General features: G+C 33.9%; 1 protein-coding gene across 1 annotated transcript in view; it reads left to right on the top strand.

Annotated features, from left to right (window-relative positions):
- The first annotated feature begins 308 nt into the window (after positions 1–308).
- The window catches only part of LOC143256040 (rap guanine nucleotide exchange factor 2-like), a 146,420-nt gene continuing 122,718 nt past the window's right edge, over positions 309–24,010 (top strand). The window contains exons 1-3 of the mRNA XM_076512632.1: positions 309–389; positions 1,309–1,416; positions 2,314–2,441. Coding sequence (XP_076368747.1) covers positions 1,348–1,416; positions 2,314–2,441 — 197 coding nt within the window. The 5' untranslated portion in view covers positions 309–389; positions 1,309–1,347. The remainder of the gene's footprint in view (positions 390–1,308; positions 1,417–2,313; positions 2,442–24,010) is intronic.

Genomic DNA, 24,010 nt, shown 5'->3' on the forward strand with positions numbered 1-24,010 from the left:
ACAAACATCTGTAACTTCTAGGTTAGGGAAGGCTGGCGCGAATCGCGAAAGTTGACAAGTCAACAAACAATAAAGGGATACTTTGATTACGTTCCAACACTATGCTGACGTACACAACAAGGTATTATTCATTACTGCGTATATAGCTTAAAACGTACAACAAAATTACCAGTACTACTATTCAAGTAATATGTTTTTTGTATCAGCAAAATAAATGTACTGGCGTATAGTACCTAACACTCTAGTGTTGTCAATAACAACGCCCCTCTTTTATCAGTAGTGGTAGGAGGTTACAAACATTTTAGACTTTAATCTGACGAGTGAATGTTACAAGACTGCCTAACTTTAAGGGTCATACAAAAACAGTCTTATTTTATGGAAAAAGAAAAGTAAGATTTCATTTGTTTAGTGTTTTCATTTTATTAAATCTCTAATAAAAAATTTAACATGCTTAAAATATAATTAATTTAAAAATCATTTTAACGTTAAGCTATAATAAATTCCCGTACCAAATAACTTAAGTGTAAGAGAATTTGGGTCTTTATATTGTACGAAATTAACAACAAGCAGTGGTTTGTTTAAATGCTGACACTCTAATGGAATATAATGAACGAAAAACATTTTTTTATAATAATCGTTTCTGTCTCTTGTGTAGCTACAAAATGGGAATTCTATGATTCTTTTGTTTTTTTGGAAACGTAATGCATGAAGTTTGTTTTTGAATTTCGAGCAAAGCTACACTAGGGATATCTGCGCTAGCCGTCTCTAATTTAGTAGTGTAAGACTAGAGAGCAGACAGCTAGTCATCACTATCCACCGCCAACTCTTGGGTTACTCTTTTATCAATGAATAGTGGGATTGACCGTCACATTATAACGCCCCCATGGCTGAAAGGTCGATCATATTTGGTGTGACAGGGATTTGAACCCTCGACTCTCAGATTACGAGTCCCATACCTTAACCATACGGCCATGCCGGGCCAGTAAACGTAAAAGACCAATTTGAATACGACAAATATAAGTAACATGGTGCATTGATCGTAAGGCACTAATATGGTTCTGTTATGTTTTTGACAGATGTCCCGTGGCCATCTTTACAAGGCATGGAAGATGATAAATATCCGAGCTTGATTCAGCGGTTCATGAATTTAGTAGTTTTGTAGTGTTATAAAACGAAAGGCACATTAATCTGGCCTCAATGTTAGATCTCGTGCTCTTGTGTTAGGAGGTAAACTCTGGAACCCAAAGTTGACGCTACATTACGTTGTTATATTTTGGAGGAGTGACTTCTTAAATATTTACTCACCAGGTGAATCTAGTTGAAGATCTACACTGTTGTGAAGAAGTTATGGCTGGTTATGAATATCAAGAATTTTTAAAGAGTCTGAACAAACCTCCTGATAAAAGAACAGAGAAGGTAAAGTTTACTTCAGTAACATTTTTTCTTTTCTGAAAAAAAAACCTGAAAATTACAAGAATTAGAATGTATTCATACAAACAAATCATATAAATATATATATTATGTTTGAGAAAGACATATATGAAAAAGTGTGTAATTATGTTCTTTTAGGCTTAATACAAAAATATCCTTATACAAAAATTCTACACTGTATTCTATTTGACACTGTGTATACCAGCATAGGACGATATTTGGGTTTGTAATATATCGATGTATATTTGTATGGATTTTTAGATAAATGACAAACATTTCAAACCATAGTATCCACTTTGAACGATTAGCTTAATTTGTCATTTATGGTCTGTGAAACTAACTATATGTTTAACACTAATTACTTTTTTTATTAAGGAGGTAGCGTAAAATGCATTGAAAGTAATTTCAGTTTTTATAACTCCTGACATGTTTAGGACATTAAAGAAAATAGGCTTCTATCATGTTTTGCTGATATGTTACCTAAAAATAACTTATTTAAAAATACTCGCAATAGAGTCATAAATGTCATATGAAATAAATAATTTCTTAAAGTATTTAAAGGTGAATTAACAAAACCTTTCACATCTACGATCTACATCACGTGGTGTAGAAGCTTATAGAATATAATAACAAAATCTTTCACGTCTTATACCTACATCGCATGGTGTAGAAGCTTATAGAACGTAATAACTAAACCTGTCACATCTAAGGTCTACATCAGATGGTGTAGAAGCTTATAGAACGTAATAACTAAACCTTTCACGTCTTTGATCTACATGTTATTATGTGACTCGAATACTAATTGCCTTAGGGGTACACCATAATATAGTGAAGATTATAAAGTTTTATTTCACAGATGACTTACATCCTTCTTTTTTCCAGGACCTAAGAGTCATATATATTCATCTTCTTAAGTTTGAGGCCTTGTCTTCTCTACGAGAAGCTCCTCTTAAAGCGTTGTGTAAAACTGTCAGACATGAAAAACATCACGCCAACGAAGTTCTCTATTGGTAAGCAAGTTCTAACATATATTTCTGTTCAGAAAGAAAACCTTCATATTAGGAAATTTCAAATATGTAGACGTGTGGATACTGAGCTATCGAGCATTAAGACTGTCTTTAATTTGTCAATGTTTATTTTCTAGTAATTGTTCTACAAGTTAGTGGTAAGTTCAGATTATTGAATAGACTTGTGTCCACGCTATTAAAACACGCAAAGAAACAAAAAGAAGAATTTTTTATAAGGAAACACTTTTATTTGTTAGAAAAAACATTTTTTTTTGTAAAAATACTGCGAATCAAATTGTAAAATAATGTTACATAAAGTTTACACAATAGTTTTCGAAAATTATACAAACAATGCATAATGCATTGTATTTTGTAGTTTGTTTTTTTTTAGAAACAATTAAGAATGGGCAAGTAAAAATTATAGTCGTTCATGTTTCAGTCAATCTAAAGCTGATAAATATGGCCTTCGAGTGAGAAAAAACATTTATTAAAAGTTCTACTAGTTTGACCTGTTTAATTTGAATTTAACGCAAAGGTATATGAGGGCTATCTGCGATAGCCGTCCCTAATTTTGCAGTGTAAGACTAGATGGAAAGCAGCTAGTCATCACCATCCACTGCCAGCTTTTGGGGTACACTTTTACCAACGAATAGTGGGATTGACCATCACTTATAACGCCCCCACGGCTGAAAGGGCAAGCATGTTTGGTGTGACGGGGATTCGAACCCGAGACCCTCAGATTACGAGTCGAGTGCCTAAACCACCTGACGATGGACCTGTTTAGTATAAACTTATATGAAATGTTAAAACAACATTTGAAGTAACCAATGTCAGCAAGTACCAAAGAGTTACTTAATATTTGACCGATACTGCAACCATTGTCTTCGTGGTTTTTGCATGTGTGAGATAAGTTTGAAGCTGTTGATGAACGCATTATAATCAGCTGATGGCGTAAACTAGTATAGATTTTTTTTGTTGTTGTTGCTTAATCACAAAAACCTAGGAAATCACTCGGTGAATCAACAGCTTTACTAAAACAAAACTTTCGAGATATGATTATTGTACTTAGCTTTTGAAGAACAGACAACGATAGCTAAATAAAAAAAATCTGGTTTTGCATGTAGCAGACAATCCATGTACAACAGATAAGAATGACCTTCAGTTAAATAGAATAACTTTCATTAACTAATTTCAGAGATTTATCAGGTATTAGGCGTAAGAGGTTAACCACAACTGACAACGAAACATTCTTCTGGTTGTGATACTTTGTGTTTGAATGTACAAAGTTTATAAAATGTAAAAGGGTACTAAATACTTATAAAGTAATCAAATTAGTTAAATGATCTGTCTAGGCCATTCACTTGCATAGAGTTCTGGGCGAATCAGACGGCCGTCTCAGTGACTGTGAAGTTAAATCTATTCCACAACATGTGATGCAACTCCAAACCCCTCTAGTATAAACGACACTTTTTGGTCAAATGGTCTGAGCAAAAATGTCAAACCAATCGACTTATCTAATAATAGACCCTAGATTCAGCCACGCTTTCAAAACCTGGGTATAGGGAACAAGTGGTAAAACTCAAATGTGTGACGGTACTGGTATTCTAAGTGTCTATAAACAAGTGAAAATATTCCCCCACAAAACCTTAATATACAAACACTGCTGTCTGAGGTGGGACTCCCAGATACAACAGATCCATTCCCAATGGATGCAACTATATACACCAACACTTCCTTTACTGATACAGTTACGTCATCCATATTTGCCTACTACTGTTTTTTTTTTTTTTTATATTTGCAAAGTTTAATGAAGTTCAAAAACTTCCCAAGCACGCACGAGCGAGTATGCTTTACTTTTATAGTTAAATAGATTAGATACTGTTATAGTAACGAACACATGATCACCACCAATGTTATATCAAATGCCTTTCCAAACTATTAAGTGCTTGGAGAAATGTTTTAAAAAGTTATTTAATACCATGCTTAGCATTTGACTAGCTCTAAAATTGTCATTAGTTTGAAACCATTTTCATCAAGTGTTTTGTGAAACAGAGAGTCTAAAATATGTCATAAAATTAATTAAAAGAAAACCTTAATAGTGATAATTTGTATAGGAAGTACAAATCGAACATGAAGACATTTAATCTGGTAACTAAGTTTATTCTGTGATATTTTCTGAGATTAATTGTTGTTTTGTATAGAATATGAAATCGTTTACCAGTATCTATTTAAATTCGCATATTTTTATAGTTTCTTTTTTTGTAATTAAGCACAAGGCTATATCATGGGCTGTCTGTACTCTGCCCATCACAGGTATCGAAACCCGGTTTTAGTGGTGGGAGTCCGCAGCCATGCCGCTGTGCCACTAGGGGTAATATTTTCATATAAAAACTTTCTTTATGCAAATGTTTCAACAATAAATATCTCTTCATTATTTTATAAGTTGGTATTATTTAAACTTTATATGATTTTTAAGTCACATTTTTTTTATCTTCATATGCGTAATCAGAAAATGTATTGGATTTATCTTTGTTTTAGAAACTGTTTTCTTTGTTTAACAATCTTTGGTCTTTGGATGTATAACAAAGAAGTAAAATCCCGGCATTTTTGATGTTAATTATCAGAAGACTACGAATTATGTCGTAAATTTACAACATTTTAAATAAAAACACAACTTTTTATTGTTAATTAATTAATTCAAAAGAGGAATAATTGTAGTTTAGTATAAATGTGCTTCTTTTTTCTGTATTTTTTAAATTACTCTTATGTTTGAAAACCACGAAATTATAAAAACGCAATTTTGAGACCTTGTTTAAAATTTATGGTGAAGAAAGGAATTATGTGGATGAAATGAGAACATGATATGTAACTATGGAGTCCCAGCGTGCTGATGATTAGGGCGCTTGACTCGTAATCTAAGGTTTGCGGGTTCGAATCCCCGGCACACCAAACATGCTCGCCATTCCAAATGTAGAGGCATTATAATGTGACGGTCAGACTCATTATTCGTTGGTAAGAAGAGAAAATCATGAGTTGGAGGTGGGTAATGATGACTAGCTGCCATCCCTCTCGTCTTACACTGCTAAGTTAGGGATTGCTAACTCAGAGAGCTCTCGTGTGGCTTTTCGCAAAATTCAAGACAAAAGAACTGCAACTGTGGCAAGGCTTACGAACTTTTACTAGCCCTGTTAACAATTCCAATCTGTCCTCAAGACCGAGAAGCTGTGATACAGCTAGGAGTAAGTCTGATTTCTGGAGCTACTTCCACAGTTTACTTCCACGTGTAGAAGTATATGGCAGTGAAGAATTGTCAGGATGACAACAAGCAGATTAGATTTACAAAATCCAACTTGAATATTGTCTACAAGAGTCTTTGATGGTTGCTAACCAAACCACACATCATTAGACATTCTTTTTAGTGACCATTCATTAGAGGAATATGAGGTGTGCATGGTATGTTAAACCAGTCAGATCTCAAAACATTGTGATATCACCACGTAGAACAACTAGCATTTCACACTGATTTTATTGGATATTTGAAACGGTCACGAGCTTTCTTGTCTGGATAGGATAAATGATGACACTGATGCTGCATTTTGCAGCTAAGTTTGATATGGAATGTAATGACAATGCATATCCAATATGCATACATATTGGTGATGTGAGGTAGGTTAACTTACCAGTGTTTAAGGAAGATAACCAAATGAGGATTTGGCCATTTCCTCAGCAGTTTGAGGTAGGTTGTTGCTTATAATAAGTGTACTAAAAAGAGGTAGTGTATTTTTATGCTGAATTTAGACGTTTCTGTGCTCGACACTTGGAAACAACTTGACAACTGTGACAGAGTTGCAAGGTAAAGAGTAATTAAAAGCTTTATAACAAGGACCTCGTGACAACTCAGCCTTTAATACTGAAAACATTATGAGGTTGCACTGAAATATATTCTCAAAATATGCCTTATGTTTATTGGGATGAGATAGTAATGGGTAAATATACCAAAGGATTGTGTCGTCACATGTGTCTTAGGGATATCTCATCTGTGAAAGATCCAGTTTATGTGACAGTACAGTAGTCGTACCAAACATTATGTTTACAGATGATACGCCTGCATCAACAATAACTGCAGCTACGTGTTTATCTCGAAGAAAACTTCCAAGGTGTTTCATAATAATTTCAATCTGTAGCTTCATCATTTCCATTGTATTAGATACCATAGTTCTAAATGGGACAACAGGTTATTGGTTCAACACCATCTCCATTGTATTAGACACCATAGCACCAAATGGGACAACAGGTTATTGGTTCAACATCATCTCCATTGTATTAGACACCATAGTACCAAATGGGACAACAGGTTATTGGTTCAACACCATCTCCATTGTATTAGACACCATAGTACCAAATGGGACAACAGGTTATTGGTTCAACACCATCTCCATTGTATTAGACACCATAGTACCAAATGGGACAACAGGTTATTGGTTCAACACCATCTCCATTGTATTAGACACCATAGTACCAAATGGGACAACAGGTTATTGGTTCAACGCCATCTCCATTGTATTAGACACCATAGTACCAAATGGGACAACAGGTTATTGGTTCAAGTTCCTTCCTGATTATACCAAATACAGGAAGATTGATAGAAAACTGCCAAAATAAACAGGTGAAAGATATTTACGGGAAACTGGCAATTAAGAGTGGAAAAGCACTCGTTAGTTAAAAAAATAGATAGCCAGGTTGACCAAGAATTTGATTTTAATAGAAAAAGTCTGGGCTGAAAACGTAGACTTAAATAAATTTAAAATATCCAGAAGTTCAGCTAGATAAGATGGTTGTAAAAAAGGTCATAATTGCTTGGTTACAAGTACGATTTACTTTAAAATGTTTTAAGAGACACTGCAATAAAACTATATTTCTGTGTATTTCACATATACTCACAACCTATATTGATTCTACAAGTTTTATCACAAACACTTGTAAGCTTCTTGGTCCGGCAAGCTTCATTTGGTTTCTGTATGACTGATACTTATGGCCATGCTGCCCTCTGTCATTCCTAAGTACGTTCTTTTTGACACCATCTTTTTATCATATGAACAGAAACTGCATACAGTAGGAAAGGAAACGGATCGAACTATAGAGACAGATTTCTACACAGACCTGACTGAGATTAGCAGTTAATAACCTATGATTCTGAGTGTTATAATCCACTAACAATTACATAGTACCTCCATTAGTACTTTTTCCAAGTACAAATTCATTGCTATCTAGGTGCCCGTTACAAAGTTTCATCACACTAGTATTACTTTACACCTCTGGCAGTACACTCACGGTCTACACTTTAATGCACTTTAAATACACCTTATAAAATATTAAAATAGTCAGATAGTTGTATGCATATAAAGTGTTTTAATACATATGATTAAACTAGCTCATCAATAATGCTATTACATTGTTTACTATTTCTCTGTATATTTAGTTTCCATTTATACTGTTCTCCGCTGGTACAACGGTAAATCTACGGATTTACAACGCTAAAATCAGGGGCTCGATTCCCTTCAGTAAACTCAACAGATACCCCGCCATAGCTTTGCTATAAGAAACCACACACACAGACCCATTTATACTACATCATAACTGATGTTTTTCATGATATTATTTGATTTTACATTCAGTTCTATTTCATTTAAATTCAAAACACTTTTTCCTTATCTTATGTATGATTTAAAATTTAGTTTATGGTGTAATTCAATGTTATTTTACACATAACTAATTTTATGTAGCAATTTATTTGAGCTACATTTGTACTTTATTTTATTCATTCTTGGAACCTTAGCTTCAATAAAATTGCGTTTTATTGATTCACAAGTTTTGAAATAGCTACAGATGAGATATGTCATTGAAATTTAGATAGACAAAATTACAAAATATTTACGTCAATGCAGAGAGAATAAACTGGTACCGAGAGTAATTTATTGTTTGGTTGGAAGGTGGAAAGTGAATAGTTGATTAGAAAAACTCAACAAAATGTAATGGAAAGTTTATAAAACTTGGGAACAAATTATATTTCAGGAGATTTATTTTATAATTCCCTTATACTGTGTTTTCATTCCAGAAAATGTATTCATGTTCAATTATTTGTGTTTGAAAGCTAAGTATCTTCTTTATTTATGTGAAATGAGGTAAGCCTTATTAGGTTAAGCGTATTACGTAGGCTAGAACATAGTGTTTAAGTGAGTCAAAATTTTATTTATTGAATATTATTTTTAAGTTTGTCGCATTTGAAAAGCTCGTAAAATATGCGTATAATTGAAAATAATATTATCAAAAAAAATAATGTTGCTGTTGCTCAGTCTGACTGATCCCAAAACGATTAGGGCCTAGGTTACTGATAAATTTGTTAGCTTCTTGCGATGTTTTTACGATTTGTAGCGGGAGTTATCACAACTGCAAGTAAAATAAAGTGTAAAGAAAAATATATAAAAATAACAAGACAATTAAAACTGATTGAATTAATACAATTGAACTTTCTATCAATTTTTTTAAAATTACATTCAAAATCAAAGGAAACTTAAATATATTTTGAAAACATTGTATCATAACACAATTGTGAACATTTCAAAACGTTAAAAGTGATAGAATAAATAAATGAAATTACCTTTAAAACCAAAACTAAATACTACGAAGCAAATTTATTCTAAGTTTGGTGCAGTTTAATTATGTATTTCCACTGTACGAAGAAAAATATTAATGTACCCTCTCTAGCAGAGAAAAGTTTAATTAGCAAGCTAACTGTTCTTTCATAAGTGGTGACCACAAACTGACGCACGTGTAGTTATGGTATTTAAATATCGTTTTCCGATTTCACCTTATTTTACGAAATATAATTTGTTTAACACTTCATGTGTTTTCCTATTAACCGTGAATATTCTACCTACATACTCGAAAAGCAAGTAGTCATAAACCCTTGTCAGTTGCCACAACAACTGTTCCTTTGGAAGTGAATTAGAACATAGTATCTGTAGGTATCTTTTTTCACATTCGCTGACCTTAAGCTAATATGTTACAACACAGAGGCTGTAGACAACGTACCATTGATATACACCAGTGATCCTATGTTTAGTAATAAACATGAGGCACTTGCTGAAAATCGTGACCTTAACGGTTAGTTAAATTTTAATTTCTCCTTTAACATTCAGTTTTAAAGCTTAGGCTTGGAAAGGGTTAATATTAAAAAGAGGCAGTTGTTATATTTAGACGAGTTACAATATTTCTCCCTTTATACCTTTTTCTGATTTTTTTTCACAATCTTAATGCAAAAGATTTACAGTTATATGAATTGCATTCTCATAAATCTGATATGAAACATCATAAACTTGTACTTCATATTGTATACAAACGTTACTTGCTACACCTGTGATTCGGTAGAGATTTCTATTTGGTTGACTGTGCTTCTGTGTCATTCTGTCTTCTGGAATATAAGGCGTAATTCATTTGAGGGTTGGTACAAGTCAGTACAAGTTTCGAGATTTAATTCGCGTGAAACTGTGGTTATTGTTTGACGCAATAAGGAACTGTGTTCTAACTTAACAATGCAACATAGCATATTATTGTTGTTGAGTTCGTTTTGTGTAGACGTGTTTCTTGTAACCGAATAGTCTTCTCATTGTGTATTTGATTAGATGTGTTTCTTGTAACCGAATAGTCTTGTCATTGTGTATTTGATTAGACGTGTTTCTTGTAACCGAATAGTCTTGCTATTGTGTATTTGATTAGACGTGTTTCTTGTAACCGAATAGTCTTGTCATTGTGTATTTGATTAGACGTGTTTCTTGTAACCGAATAGTCTTGCTATTGTGTATTTGATTAGACGTGTTTCTTGTAACCGAATAGTCTTGTCATTGTGTATTTGATTAGACGTGTTTCTTGTAACCGAATAGTCTTGTCATTGTGTATTTGATTAGACGTGTTTCTTGTAACCGAATAGTCTTGTCATTGTGTTTTTGTTTAGACGTGTTTCTTCTAACCCAGTAGTCTTGTTGTTGTGTTTGTTTTATTTAGACGTGTTTCTTCTAACCTAGTAGTTTTGCTGTTATGTTTGTTTTGTTTATACCTACTTCTTCAAACCTAGTAGTTTTGTTGTTGTGTTTGTTTTGTTTAGACCTACTTCTCTAACCCAGTAGTCTTGTCGTTGTGTTTTTCTTTAGACGAACTTCTCCAACCCAGTAGTCTTGTTGTTGTGTTTGTATTGTGTAGACGTGTTTCTTCTAACCCACTAGTCTTGTTGTTGTGTTTGTTTTATTTAGACGTGTTTCTTCTAATCCAGTAGTATTGTTGTTTTGTTTAGACGTGTTTCTTCTAACCCACTAGTCTTGTTGTTGTGTTTGTTTTATTTAGACGTGTTTCTTCTAATCCAGTAGTATTGTTGTTTTGTTTAGACGCTTCTTCTAACCCACTAGTCTTGTTGTTGTGTTTGTTTTATTTAGACGTGTTTCTTCTAATCCAGTAGTATTGTTGTTTTGTTTAGACGCTTCTTCTAACCTAGTAGTTTTGTTGTTGTGTTTGTTTTATTTAGACGTGTTTCTTCTAATCCAGTAGTATTGTTGTCTTGTTTAGACGCTTCTTCTAACCTAGTGGTTTTGTTGTGTTTGTTTTGTTTAAATATTCTTCTTCTAATCCAGTAGTCTTGTTGTTGTGTTTGTATTGTTTAGATACGTTTCTTCTAATCCAGTAGTCTTGTTGTTTTGTTTAGATACGTTTCTTCTTACTCAGTAGTTTTGTTGTTGTGTTTGTTTTATTTAGACGTGTTTCTTCTAATCCAGTAGTATTGTTGTTTTGTTTGTTTTATTTATACGTGTTTCTTCTAATCCAGTAGTATTGTTGTTTTGTTTGTTTTATTTAGACGTGTTTCTTCTAATCCAGTAGTATTGTTGTTTTGTTTAGACGCTTCTTCTAACCTAGTAGTTTTGTTGTGTTTGTTTTGTTTAAATATTCTTCTTCTAATCCAGTAGTCTTGTTGTTGCGTTTGTTTTATTTAGACGTGTTTCTTCTAATCCAGTAGTATTGTTGTTTTGTTTAGACGCTTCTTCTAACCTAGTAGTTTTGTTGTTGTGTTTGTTTTATTTAGACGTGTTTCTTCTAATCCAGTAGTATTGTTGTCTTGTTTAGACGCTTCTTCTAACCTAGTAGTTTTGTTGTGTTTGTTTTGTTTAAATATTCTTCTTCTAACTAGTAGTCTTGTTGTTGTATTTGTTTTGTTTAGATACGTTTCTTCTTACTCAGTAGTTTTGTTGTTGTGTTTGTTTTATTTAGACGTGTTTCTTCTAATCCAGTAGTATTGTTGTTTTGTTTAGATACGTTTCTTCTTACTCAGTAGTTTTGTTGTTGTGTTTGTTTTATTTAGACGTGTTTCTTCTAATCCAGTAGTATTGTTGTTTTGTTTAGATACGTTTCTTCTAATCCAGTAGTCTTGTTGTTGTGTTTGTCGTGTTTAGACGTGTTTCTTCTAATCCAGTAGTCTTGTTGTTGTGTTTGTCGTGTTTAGACGTGTTTCTTCTAATCCAGTAGTCTTGTTGTGTTTGTCGTGTTTAGACGTGTTTCTTCTAATCCAGTAGTCTTGTTGTGTTTGTCGTGTTTAGACGTGTTTCTTCTAATCCAGTAGTCTTGTTGTTGTGTTTGTCGTGTTTAGACGTGTTTCTTCTAATCCAGTAGTCTTGTTGTTGTGTTTGTCGTGTTTAGACGTGTTTCTTCTAATCCAGTAGTCTTGTTGTTGTGTTTGTCGTGTTTAGACGTGTTTCTTCTAATCCAGTAGTCTTGTTGTTGTGTTTGTCGTGTTTAGACGTGTTTCTTCTAATCCAGTAGTCTTGTTGTTGTGTTTGTCGTGTTTAGACCTACTTCTTTTAACCCACTAGTCTTGTTGTTGTGTTTGTTTTCTCTAGACGAGCTTCTTCTAATCAAGTAGTCTTGTTGTTGTGTTTGTTTTGTTTAGACCTACTTCTTTTAACCCACTAGTCTTGTTGTTGTGTTTGTTTTCTCTAGACGAGCTTCTTCTAATCAAGTAGTCTTGTTGTTGTTTTTTATTTAGTCATGTTTCTTCAAACTAGTAGTCTTGTTGTTGTGTTTGTTTCGTTCAGATGTGTTACTTCTAACCCAGTAGCCTTGTTGCTCTGTTTGTTTTGTTCGAATCCCCGTCACACCAAACGTGCTTGCCCTTTTAGCCATGGGTACGTTATAATGTGACGGTCAATTCCACTGTTCGTTGGTAGAAGAGTAGCCCAAGAGTTGTCCGTAGGTGGTGATGACTAACTGCCTTCCCTTTTGTCTTACACTGCTATATTAGGGACGGCTAGCGCAGTTAGCCTTTGAGTAGCTTTTCGCGAAATTCAAAACAAACCAAACCAAAACCAACTTTTTGTTTATAACTAATATATACGAATTGTGAAATTTTACTAGATACAGTTATATGATGTCCAATATTCTGTAGAAAATGATTGATTACAAAGATGGATATAAAAATTGCTGTTTATTTGTTAGGTTGTAAAGTATAATTACTCAACTTCGACATACATGGAGAGTTAACCATGTTTAATTTCTTTTTGTTGTTACTTGTTGTTTTTGAATTACTTTATAAATGTAAAGTATAATTACTCAACTTCGACATACATGTAGAGTTAACCATGTTCAATTTCTTTTTGTTGTTACTTGTTGTTTTTGAATTACTTTATAAATGTAAAGTATAATTACTCAACTTCGACATACATGTAGAGTTAACCATGTTCAATTTCGCTATTAAGAAAATCAGAACCCACTACTATGAATATATGTTGGTGTGCTAATATTTATAATTTATTTTTCATTTTCATTTCCTTCTTATTTTCCTCCCCCTTACCACTAATTGTAAGTAAAAAAAATGCTACATAGTTAGAACATCACGAACTTTGAACTTTTGCATTAAAAACACTACTTACATCAGCGTAGGAAGAATAAATCATAAGAGTAATGCTAAACACGAGCTTTCTTAACCCTAACAACTTCAGCCAATCATGACGTGCATCATCATCATGTTTCTTACTTATTCTAGATCTGTTCCTCTGCATGAAATCAAAGTATTACTTGTCTTTGAAAAACACAAACCTGAAGAGAACAGAAATAATAACTAGCCTTTATGAAGTCTTTTTTTTTTCTACTGTCTTTACCTTTACGGAATCTTTAAAATTTATTAATTGGATGATTTAACCACAAATTATAAACATGTGAGTATGCCTACATGTATTACTTATAAATTATGTATATATTTTTAGTTTAGAATATTCAGTTAATATCACATTATGGACCTTCAGTTATTTTGATTGAGTATTTGAAATTAAACACAGAACTACACAATGGGTATCTTTGCTCTATTCGTAACGGGTATCGAAACTCGGTTTTTAGCAGTGGGATCCCGCATACAAGATGCTGTGCCGCTGGGGGCTCTTTCAACTAGTTTCTTACTGATAAAAACAAACTCTTGTATTCTCGAATTACAGAATTCTGTTGCAGCACGTTTGTCAGTGCGCATCACATTTTGAAGAGAATTCCAAAACTGATTAGATTGATTACACTAATAAACTGTTTTAATTTATCTTCAGATTAATTATAAAGAGAACCCTGGTCTTTGATATGATTTTTTTTTTGTATATACAGCATTAAATAACACTATGTAACAAAATTTTTACTTGTTCTTGTTCCTTGGTAGAAATTGTTATTTCCAATTTGCTTATGCTTAAAGTAAATTGAAAGGACCTATTTTTCTCTTCAAACTTTGCTTTTGTGACCTGAGAGTGTATAACAAAAACGTGATGGTAGACTATATTTGGGGGCTGATACGTGAAAGTGATTTAATTTACAGTCTCAAATCTCGAAAAACTACTCACTTGTAAACATTTTAGTATAAATACATGGAAATCTTGATGCATGTGTTGTTTTATTCAGACCTTATGTAAATGAAAATGTACAAATTTGCCTGTTTTTATATAGAAAATAGGTTAATTTCTAAATTTAATTATCCAGGTCACAAAAGCAAAGTTTGAAGGGAATAATGGCCAGTTTCTGTACTTTTACAACATAAGCAATTACGAAATAACACATACTATTCAGGAACAAAATTTGTGTTATGTAGTGTAATCTAAAAGTTGTATTTTACAACATATACTATATATGCAACACCATAATAGAGCTTCTAACATTGAGAAGATATTTGAAAACAAAATTACTTTATTATGTTTTATAAATTAATGACAATTATGTTCTTATTGTCCAAATACCGTTTTTAATCGAAAATTATAAGTTCTTTATATCTGGTCATCCCTTAAGTAATGTCTGATTTTAGGTTCACAAAAAGAGAAAGGATTTCAAACGCTTTTAATGTCATTTAATCAATAATATATGTTCCATTATTATTAATTACTTCCTACCAACGATTCACAAACTTCTGAATGCCACTTCAGAAGATAGTTTTGACATCTTCATGTGTTCCAAGTTCTTTTCCATGGAGATAGTTCATAAAGGTTTATTTGATTAATGATCTGAAAAAGTGAAGTTGGATTGGTTTCTTTTATTTGTCTGAACATTTTTGTACACGTTCTACTACATATTTTAATCATTAAAGCCTTTAAGACAGAAATGATGATGCACTTTCTGTATTAAATATTCTGACAATACTTATGCAATAATCTGATATTTCGCCCTATAGTGGCTCAGCGGTATGTGTGTGGACTTACAACGCTAAAAACCGGGTTTCGATACCCGTGGTGGGCAGATAACAAATATCCCATTCTGTAGCTTTATGATTAATTCAAAACAACAACAACGACCTGATATTTCAGTGCTCAAAACTAAGTTTCAAAAAGTGAGTTTACTATTGTTATGCAACTGGTTTCAGTCTATGAAACGAATGGAAGATGTTTAGATATAATTTTAGGAATTTACAAGATTTGATGAACATGTGGCATGTAATGTGAATTAACTGGTTCTTTGTGTATAAGCTTTGAAAAAGCTCTCTGTTTCAATAAAATGTTCTATTTTAAACTGTTTGGAAAAAGAGTACATGGTCAAAGTGAATTCAGTGGTTTCAGTAAGAACGTGTTTCAACGTTCACAGAAAATAGTTTGTTGAAAATGTGAGTCAAAAATGTAAACAGTTTTGTTGAAAAACAAACAAAAAATTAATCGTGTCCCTGGCTGAAAACACAGCAATTAAATATGACGCAACTCACATTCAACTTATAAACATTTGAAATATTACAAAAAACTCCAAGAAATACCATTTAGACCAAACAGAAGGCCTGATACTTTAGAACACCGCTCTTTTTGTTACCGAAAAGTATTGTGATATGTATTATAATTGCAATTATGTGTGTTACGTTTCGGTTAACATGTTACATTTAAAATAGGACTCAGAAAGAAAAGTGCAGCTTTTTGCTGCAATGATTAATTATTGCAATTTAAAAAAAAAAAGAATATTTTGCTTTTATAGCAATAAAGAGCACAGAAAGTTGAAAAATGGTTTCTCCCAAAATGCGCCGTTGAAGCGAGTTTTCTTTTGTCGTTTATTAGTTTCATCACAACTAAGAGGTTTAAAGGTCAAAATGTAATTGTTTCTAATTAATCAGTATCGGACGTAAGTAATGATTACTTAACTTTAAAAAATGTTAATAATTTTGATTTGAAACACTCGTCTTTCGTAACCAAAGTAGTAAGGTAAAGAACTAGTAGATGGCAGCACACTCGTTGTTCATCCAACTTTCTACTTTGAGATAAACGCTCAAACAGCAAGAATTATAAAACGCCCTTATTTTTGTATCGCTGTATATTAGTTTCCGAAATGTCTTACTATTTTCATAATTATTCATTTTGTTTACTGAGACCCAGAAATCTGAAATACTTCATCTTGATTTTCAGATTTGAAAATGTCGTTTGCTTATAGTTCTGTAAAAATACAATTTATATTATTCTGTTAGGCAGCAACTCATAACGGTACAGGCCCAGCATGTCTAGAGAGTTAAAGCGCTCAACTCGTAATCTGAGAGTCGCAGGTCCGAATCCGCATCACACCAAACATGCTCGCTTTTTCAGTCGTTGGGGCGTTATAATGTGACGTTCAATCCAACTATTCGTTGATAAAAGGGTAGCTCAAGTGGTGGCGGTGGATGGTGATGACTAGCTGCCTTCCCTTTAGTCTTACTACAAAATTAGGGACGCTAGCGCAGATAGCCCTCGTGCAGCTTTGCGCGAAACTCAAAACAAACAACCAAACTAAAGGTAAATAAAAAATATGGCGTCGTGATTCAAATAACGTATATTTTTTTATTTTTCATGATTTTTAACTATAATGTGAGTTATCTGCACTGTGCCCAATGCGGATATGTTATTAACCTCGATTTGTAGCGTCATAAGCCCTCAAGCTTATAACTTATGGAGCTTACGTAGCAGGCCATCAAGGGCATAAGATATTGGTTCAACGCATAGCTGAACTTTCGATTGCGTGTTATATCAACATGTAAGTTAAGGTGCTACAGTTTATAACCAAAGGAGTAATGTATTGACTCAACGCGTCGTTGATATACGCGTTATTATTGCCTCTGTTGTAAATTGTTCGTATTCCTTATATTTATTGTTGACTGCATAGGACAAAAGTTGACGAATACTGTTGAATCTTTTCTTAAATAAAGAAATATGTAATGTAAAGTGAAGTGTGATTGGCTACTTCGGCAACGCCTTGCGTTAGTACGCTATGATCATATTGGATTCCTGTCTACAGTGCCTTAACGCATTGAGACAGTATATTACGATCCCTGCTACCTACCGATGCATAAGGCTCATAAAGCGTTAATCCAATGCATTGTACAGACAACGTGAGATTGAAATTCATGTTATAATTGATTCGTTCGACAACCCGTTATTGCCTCGATGGCTTGCCATTTGCGTGTACAAGGAATGTTCCAGAAACTCTTGATATATGTGTCCTAATCCCAACGTTCTGTATAATGTTATTGACGTTTCACTAGGTACGCATTTTTAACACATAATAATACATGTGATTCAAATATATCTTATTTAAATCAAATAATATTTGACAGTTCCAGATCTTTCTCAGATGCCACTTTCCTGAAATGTGAACAGTTTAAAGCTGTTTACATATTTAACAATTTCCTCCAGACTACTGGGGACGTTAGTAAGCTATGCCTACATTATTTCTGGATATTTATGCCGATCATGCTGTAAAATTTCGCTACGGTCGAGGGAAGCTTAGCGGTTAATGATTCTAGCTGTGAATCAGAGGGTCCGTGGTTCACGTCCCGTTGCCACAAAATTGCGTTCCGCATTTCGCTTAGCGGTTAATGATTCTAGCTGTGAATCAGAGGGTTCATGGTTCACGTCCCGTTGCCACAAAATCGCGTTCCGCATTTTGGAGCCGTAGATGCGTTATAAGGGTGACGGTCAAATCTCTATTCGATTATACTAGGAACTCAAGAATATCTATATTGGTTGCTTTTCACTAATAGCTTTCTTCCAGTTTGTCAGACAGTTTTAAAATTAGGAACAGTTTGTGTTAGTAGCTCTGAAGTGAATCGGTGTGGATATCTGCTACATGTGTGTGTGTGAGGATTTATGTTTAAAGGTTCTTGTATTTGGCTGAAAATTTAAATAATCATTATTCACTATTGTATCTGACGTAAGATATGTTTTCAGCATGTTGTTATTATGTGAACGAATGCGAGTGTTAGCAGGGCCGGATTAAGGAAAATTGATACCCTAAGCATAGTCCAACAATGGTGCCCTCAATTGCTTAACTGACGAGACATTAAGTTTCAATAAGTGCTGAAAATGAAATAAAAGATTGAAAATTTATAACCCTTCTTCAGTTTTCTTCCAGGTCAGCCCCGCAACTATATTAAATAAAAACTTTTTTATTTATTTAACAGATTGGGCATGGATCAAATCGATGAGGAAAATCACTTGTTTGATTAATGATAACTAAATAGAAGTATTTTACTGTATATTTGTTTTCACTCTGAGTTAACAGTTCACACTTTGATGTTAACAAAAATGAAAAATTTACTCAAAACCCTTTTATGCAAAAATTCTCGCTTTGATGTTAACAATTTCTCACTTTGAACTTAAAACCATGTAAGCAAATTATTTACTTATGCCTTAATATTTATTTAAATTTTAAAAAGTTTTTTTTTAGACTTTTAATTACAAAGTATTTGCTCAAGTCCTCACAACTAATTTGGCGTAACAAACCTGCTTCTATAGCAGAGACAAGGCATCCAGCCTGTCTTGTCGCATAGTTGTTCTGTTGGGAATTTTCACATGCTTGAGTTGAGAAAATGAACGCTCAACTGTGCAATTTGTGACCATTAATGTTAAAAATATACGCAATGCAATGTCTAAGTTTGGAAACGCACACTCAATTTTGTCTTCTGAATTATTTTTATAAAGTTCAGCATGACTGAATCTGGTTTTTGCAGTTTTTGTTGCACTGAACTTATGGCACACATATCAGCGAAACTGCTGAAGCTCAGCAGAGAGGTTAGTGTCCAAGTCCTCTGGGTAAGCATCAATTAGCTTTTGAGAACACTGAGAGTACCTTCCAAATTCAGCAGATGAAGTGACGTCATTTGTCACATCACTTAGGAAAGAAAATCTGTTTGTTATTTCTTTGTACATCTCTCCTCTTCTTCTCATCTGGGTTTCTAGTTTGTCAACAATTGTGTAGAAGGTGGTGATACGAAATTTATCTCTGGCATTCAGATCTACTTCTTGTGCATCTCCATCATTGAGTACCTTCTTTCTGACACGTTTGCGAGTTTGAGTTGCATTGTAATCAACATCTGATAGTATTTCCTTTGCAACTGCTTCAAATCTTTCAGAGTCATCCCTTAAAGTGAGTAGTTGGTCAGCTAATGACCCGTACACATCTGCACATGGTTTTAAGTTCACATCCTCATTTTGCAGAACTTGACTTGCTCTAGGAAATTTTGCAAAATCTCATCCCACATGATTAATATAAAAATAAATTCTAGTTCTTATATCTAACTTGCAATATTGTCTGCTTCTCTTCTGGTGTCTCTCTTTTATGACTGGTCTTCAACTAGACATTGTAAAGTTCCAAAATCTTAAAGAAAGACTTCAAAATTGCTGTTGTTGCCATAGCATGTGCCTCAACCAGCTGGTGGAAGATTCTTAAAGCTTGTTTTCAAGACAAGCTTTAAGAATTTTCCCTCAGCTGGTTGAGGCAGAAAAAAAATGTATAAAAATGTCTCTGATCCCAAATGTGCAAGTGACAGCAGTCAACATCACTTCGCCTACCAGATTTAGTGAATGGGCTGCACAGGGCACATATATGGCAAGCTTATTTTCTTCTAAGATCTTTTGCTGCATCTCCTTATAACGCCAAAACATGTGAGCAGCATTGTCGTAAGACTGATCCCGACATTTTGAAAAATTAAGTTTGCAAACTTTACGTGAGTTCTGCAATACCTGGATTGCCATTTCCTCACCGGTATGGCTTTTCAGTTCCAGAAAGGTTAAGAAGCGTTCAATAGGCTGCCCATCTTTTAAGTATCAAAGTACAACACTTAATTGACCTATATTTGATAGATCTGGCGTCTAGTCAACCGACAAGCTAAAATAACCAGAAGAATTTACTTAGTCAACAATGAATGCGTGGACCTTCTGAGCTATTGTTCAATGAATTCTTCACAGGTGGTTTTGGACAAGTAAGAAGGATTTCCATATTTTGAAATGTGCCTAGCTAAAAATGGATCAAACTGACTTATGAGCTCAAGCAGCCCTAAAAATTTCCCATTTTACAGTGAACCAAATTTTTCATCTGTTTCTCGAAGAGCCAGGCCACGTTCAGCTAACGTACGAATAATAGCTATTACACGCTCCAAGACATGTTCCCAGTAACTGCACTCTTCTTTAACTTGTTTTTCCAACTCTTGTTGCAAGCCTAAACCTTGTCTGTAAGTTAAGTATGTTAGCATAGAGTCCCGGTGAGTAGTGCTTCTTTCGTGATGATCAATTACAATAGTATTTCACCAGTCACTGAACCCTTCTCTTTTAACAAAACGCGAAAAAATTTAGGGGCAAAAAATTTATAAACAAAGCAGTAAATTGACCCTGTTGATGGTGAATACAACAACCACTCTCTCTTGTATTGCTCACTATTGGCTTTTACCCCAAAGAAACGTTTTTTGCGAACAGTATCTCGTTGGTTTGTCACTACTGAAAGTCCGACGAGATTTGCCAAATGGCCCATTGTGGTGTTGACGGTTAGTGGGTCCACAAGCAATTCAATAAGCCACATCATCAGCAGAGAAATCGAGCCACAACCCTGGATCTTTTGCTTTAGTTTCTTCATCTTTTGTAGACTGAAGTATTTTACCATAGTCTAGTAGAGTTTCATTTTCAGCAATTATTTCAACTTCTACTGTCTTGTAGAGCAACTTGCATCAACATTAACACCAGAGATATCAGGAGAATTTACAGACAAAGTGAGATCAATTGTGAGACTTGTGCCAGTTGAGCCAGCCTGTGACACCTCAACGTCATCATGATTTTCTGACCTTGAAGTGGACAAAGTGGTACTTGTAGGTGTGAAGCTTGTTTCAACTTCAATCTTGTCAGAGTCAGGTGCAGTACAAGTGACTTCTGATGGCGGAGATGGCTATTGATTTGGAAGATCATGTGTAAGTTCAGTTAAATAATTAGTCAGCTTTCCAGTCTTGGCCCCTAAATCCAAAGCTTTTCGTTGGTTGTTTTTGCCAGTTTTTCACTTTTGTGCACCACTCGAATCGATTCGAAACTGGCTTCAATCCATTTTAGAAGAATTAGTTTGCAGTCATTGAAAAAATTTCGTTAAGGTTATTGCTATGGTAGCTATATGCAAGAAGCAATGTCAGTGGTAATATGCAAATCCATTGTGAGCCAAAAAGTATTCCAAAACAACTTGTGATCAACAACACATACTGTAGTAGCCTATATAGACAGTGATCATTCTGTACTGGTACACATACATAACATGTATTCAATTGTAAACAGTACTACACATTGAACTACTAAATACTGGGTTAGGCCTAGGCTAATCAAATATCTGAAGAATGAGTTACAACCTCACCTTTGAGCTCAGTTTTGACCTGGGGACTTTAGATGAGGCAACAAACCATACATCAACAAAATAGGCATATGTCTGAAATTTTATCTGTGTGCCTGGATGCGAAAGCAAATTCAAAACGATGGCCTTAAATTGGGAATAATTTACTTCATTATTCCAGGGTACAGTAGCGTTTCCAGTGTACTTACACTAAACTAGTTTCAGAATTTAGGCCTAACGTTATTGCCACAGTTCTCACATAACATTGACGTTAGGCCTAATGCTAATACATTGCAAATGAGGCCACTAACGTTAAGCCTAGTACTAACCTTGCTCACATGAACTTGTTCAGTTCCTGAATTGATTTTGTTAATCTGTTGGTTCTTTACAGTATGTTTGTATGGCCACGGTGTACTACTACTAGTAGTATAGCGAATACATAACAACGTTAAGATTAATGTTGAATCTTACGCAATGTGACCTAAAAGGTCGAATTATCGCCTTTAGACTGCTCCGATCAGTCAGTTATTTTTCCAGCTTTTCAAAAATGTAATATCACACATACTGATCTGAATTTATTGTCGCAAAATAGTAGAATTACACTTAAAAGTTTGTCGTCGTTGTCTCTGTGTTCCTGTCTCGGATTGTTCGTTCGTCTCATAAATAATATCACCAGAGGGCCAGGCGGGTCGGATCGGGCCATCCTGACGTCAGGATATGATCAAGGAAGAAGTGAGGAGAATATGATTGTAATCTCCATTTTTAGGTCTAAAAATGTTATGTTTGACAAAATTTTGTTAGTAATTTTTGAATGGGGATAAAAAAAAGGGATCCCGGTCTGAAATCACGTTTAAGACCGACCACACTTGTATTTATCCCTCCTCTAAGTAAATCTCAGCTTCAAATCATTTATTATTATTACATAATCACAATGGAATACACACATGCCCAAATATTCTTACAGGTTACATGTAATCTATGAACAGTGGTATTGCTACAGTGGCGTTCCTTTTGGAATTTTTCTTGCTATGACAAATTTCAAAACATGTACTCATTCGCAAAGGAGGTTTTTTACAGCAAAGTGTTTAAAGCCAAAACAATTACAGCTCAAAAAACCTTCAGTGAGAAACACTCTTATAAAAATATTACAAAACATATGTGAATAATGCAATATTAGCCAAATAAAACTGAAACAATCGAGACAGTAATCCAAATACAACGTACGAAAACAGAAGCCGAAAAAAACAAAACTAGTTACGTCTCTCTACACATCCGTCACCATTTCGTTTGACTTATGTTTCTGTGGTATTATACTTTTTATTTTTCTGTAGATGTGACTGAATAAAGCAGTAAAAGGTAAAACAAAACAGTTCCACTGTCTATAATTTCTTATCAATAGCCACAACACAAGGAATGATTCAGGAAAAAAATATTCCATCTTAAAGGTCAGACATCATAATATACGACCATCTTGTATCTGAAGTTTTATCAACATTTTGTACTGCTTTTTACAGTATTCAGTGACTTCTTGCTTCAGATACATAGTTTAGTAGTTTCTCGAAACTTTAGTCGCTCACCGAGCTAAAGAAAACGTTTTTTTAACAATGCAGAGTAAAGTCGAACACAACAGATAAGGACAAGTATAAAAAAAATCGACTACGTTCAGTGTGGCTGTGAAATAGTTAAGGGCATGATAGCTGGGGTAAAACTCTCTGGTGACCCCCTTCCCTTGGTACCCTAAGCAAGTGATTATTTTGCTTAATGGTTAATCCAGGGTTGAGTGTTAGATACCTATATGTTGGTAAAAGAATGTTGGTAAAATTCAAAAACGTATTTTTTATTATTCTTTTATAATTTCAGCTTAATAATATTCTCTAAATATTTATGTAATACTGAAGAATTATCCTGGGAATTACACACGTTTCAATGAGAAACTACATAAATATTTGTGCACAAAAAAGGACTACATAATTACAGACTGATTTTGCATCAGAATCAGTTACAAAATTAATAAATATTTTCTTTGTCTTCTTGTTTTCCATTAAGCACAAAGCTACTCAAAGTGCTATCTTTGCTCTGCCCATCAAGGGTATCGAAATCCGATTTCTGGTGGTACAAGTCCGTACACATACCATTTTGCCACTGGGGGGGCTTTCTTTGTCTTGTCGTTTGGATCACGATTCAATTGACTCTTAAATATTTTATAAACCTCGTTGTGATTTTAGCAGGAGATAAACGGTTATGAATTTTTGAGAGAAAACGTTTTATACAGTGCCCGTATTATGTTTACATCATGTGTAACTAGTTTGATGAATTCCTTTCATATTTTGATACATCTGAACATCTAAAGCACTAATTCAGCTAATGCAATTTCACAAATAGAGGGATTCTAAATAAAACCCCAAATCTAAGATTGTTATAACTTCAAAATC

The sequence above is a fragment of the Tachypleus tridentatus genome, chromosome 7 (assembly GCF_004210375.1).
Source record: "Tachypleus tridentatus isolate NWPU-2018 chromosome 7, ASM421037v1, whole genome shotgun sequence".
Taxonomy (NCBI): Eukaryota; Metazoa; Arthropoda; class Merostomata; order Xiphosura; family Limulidae; genus Tachypleus; species Tachypleus tridentatus.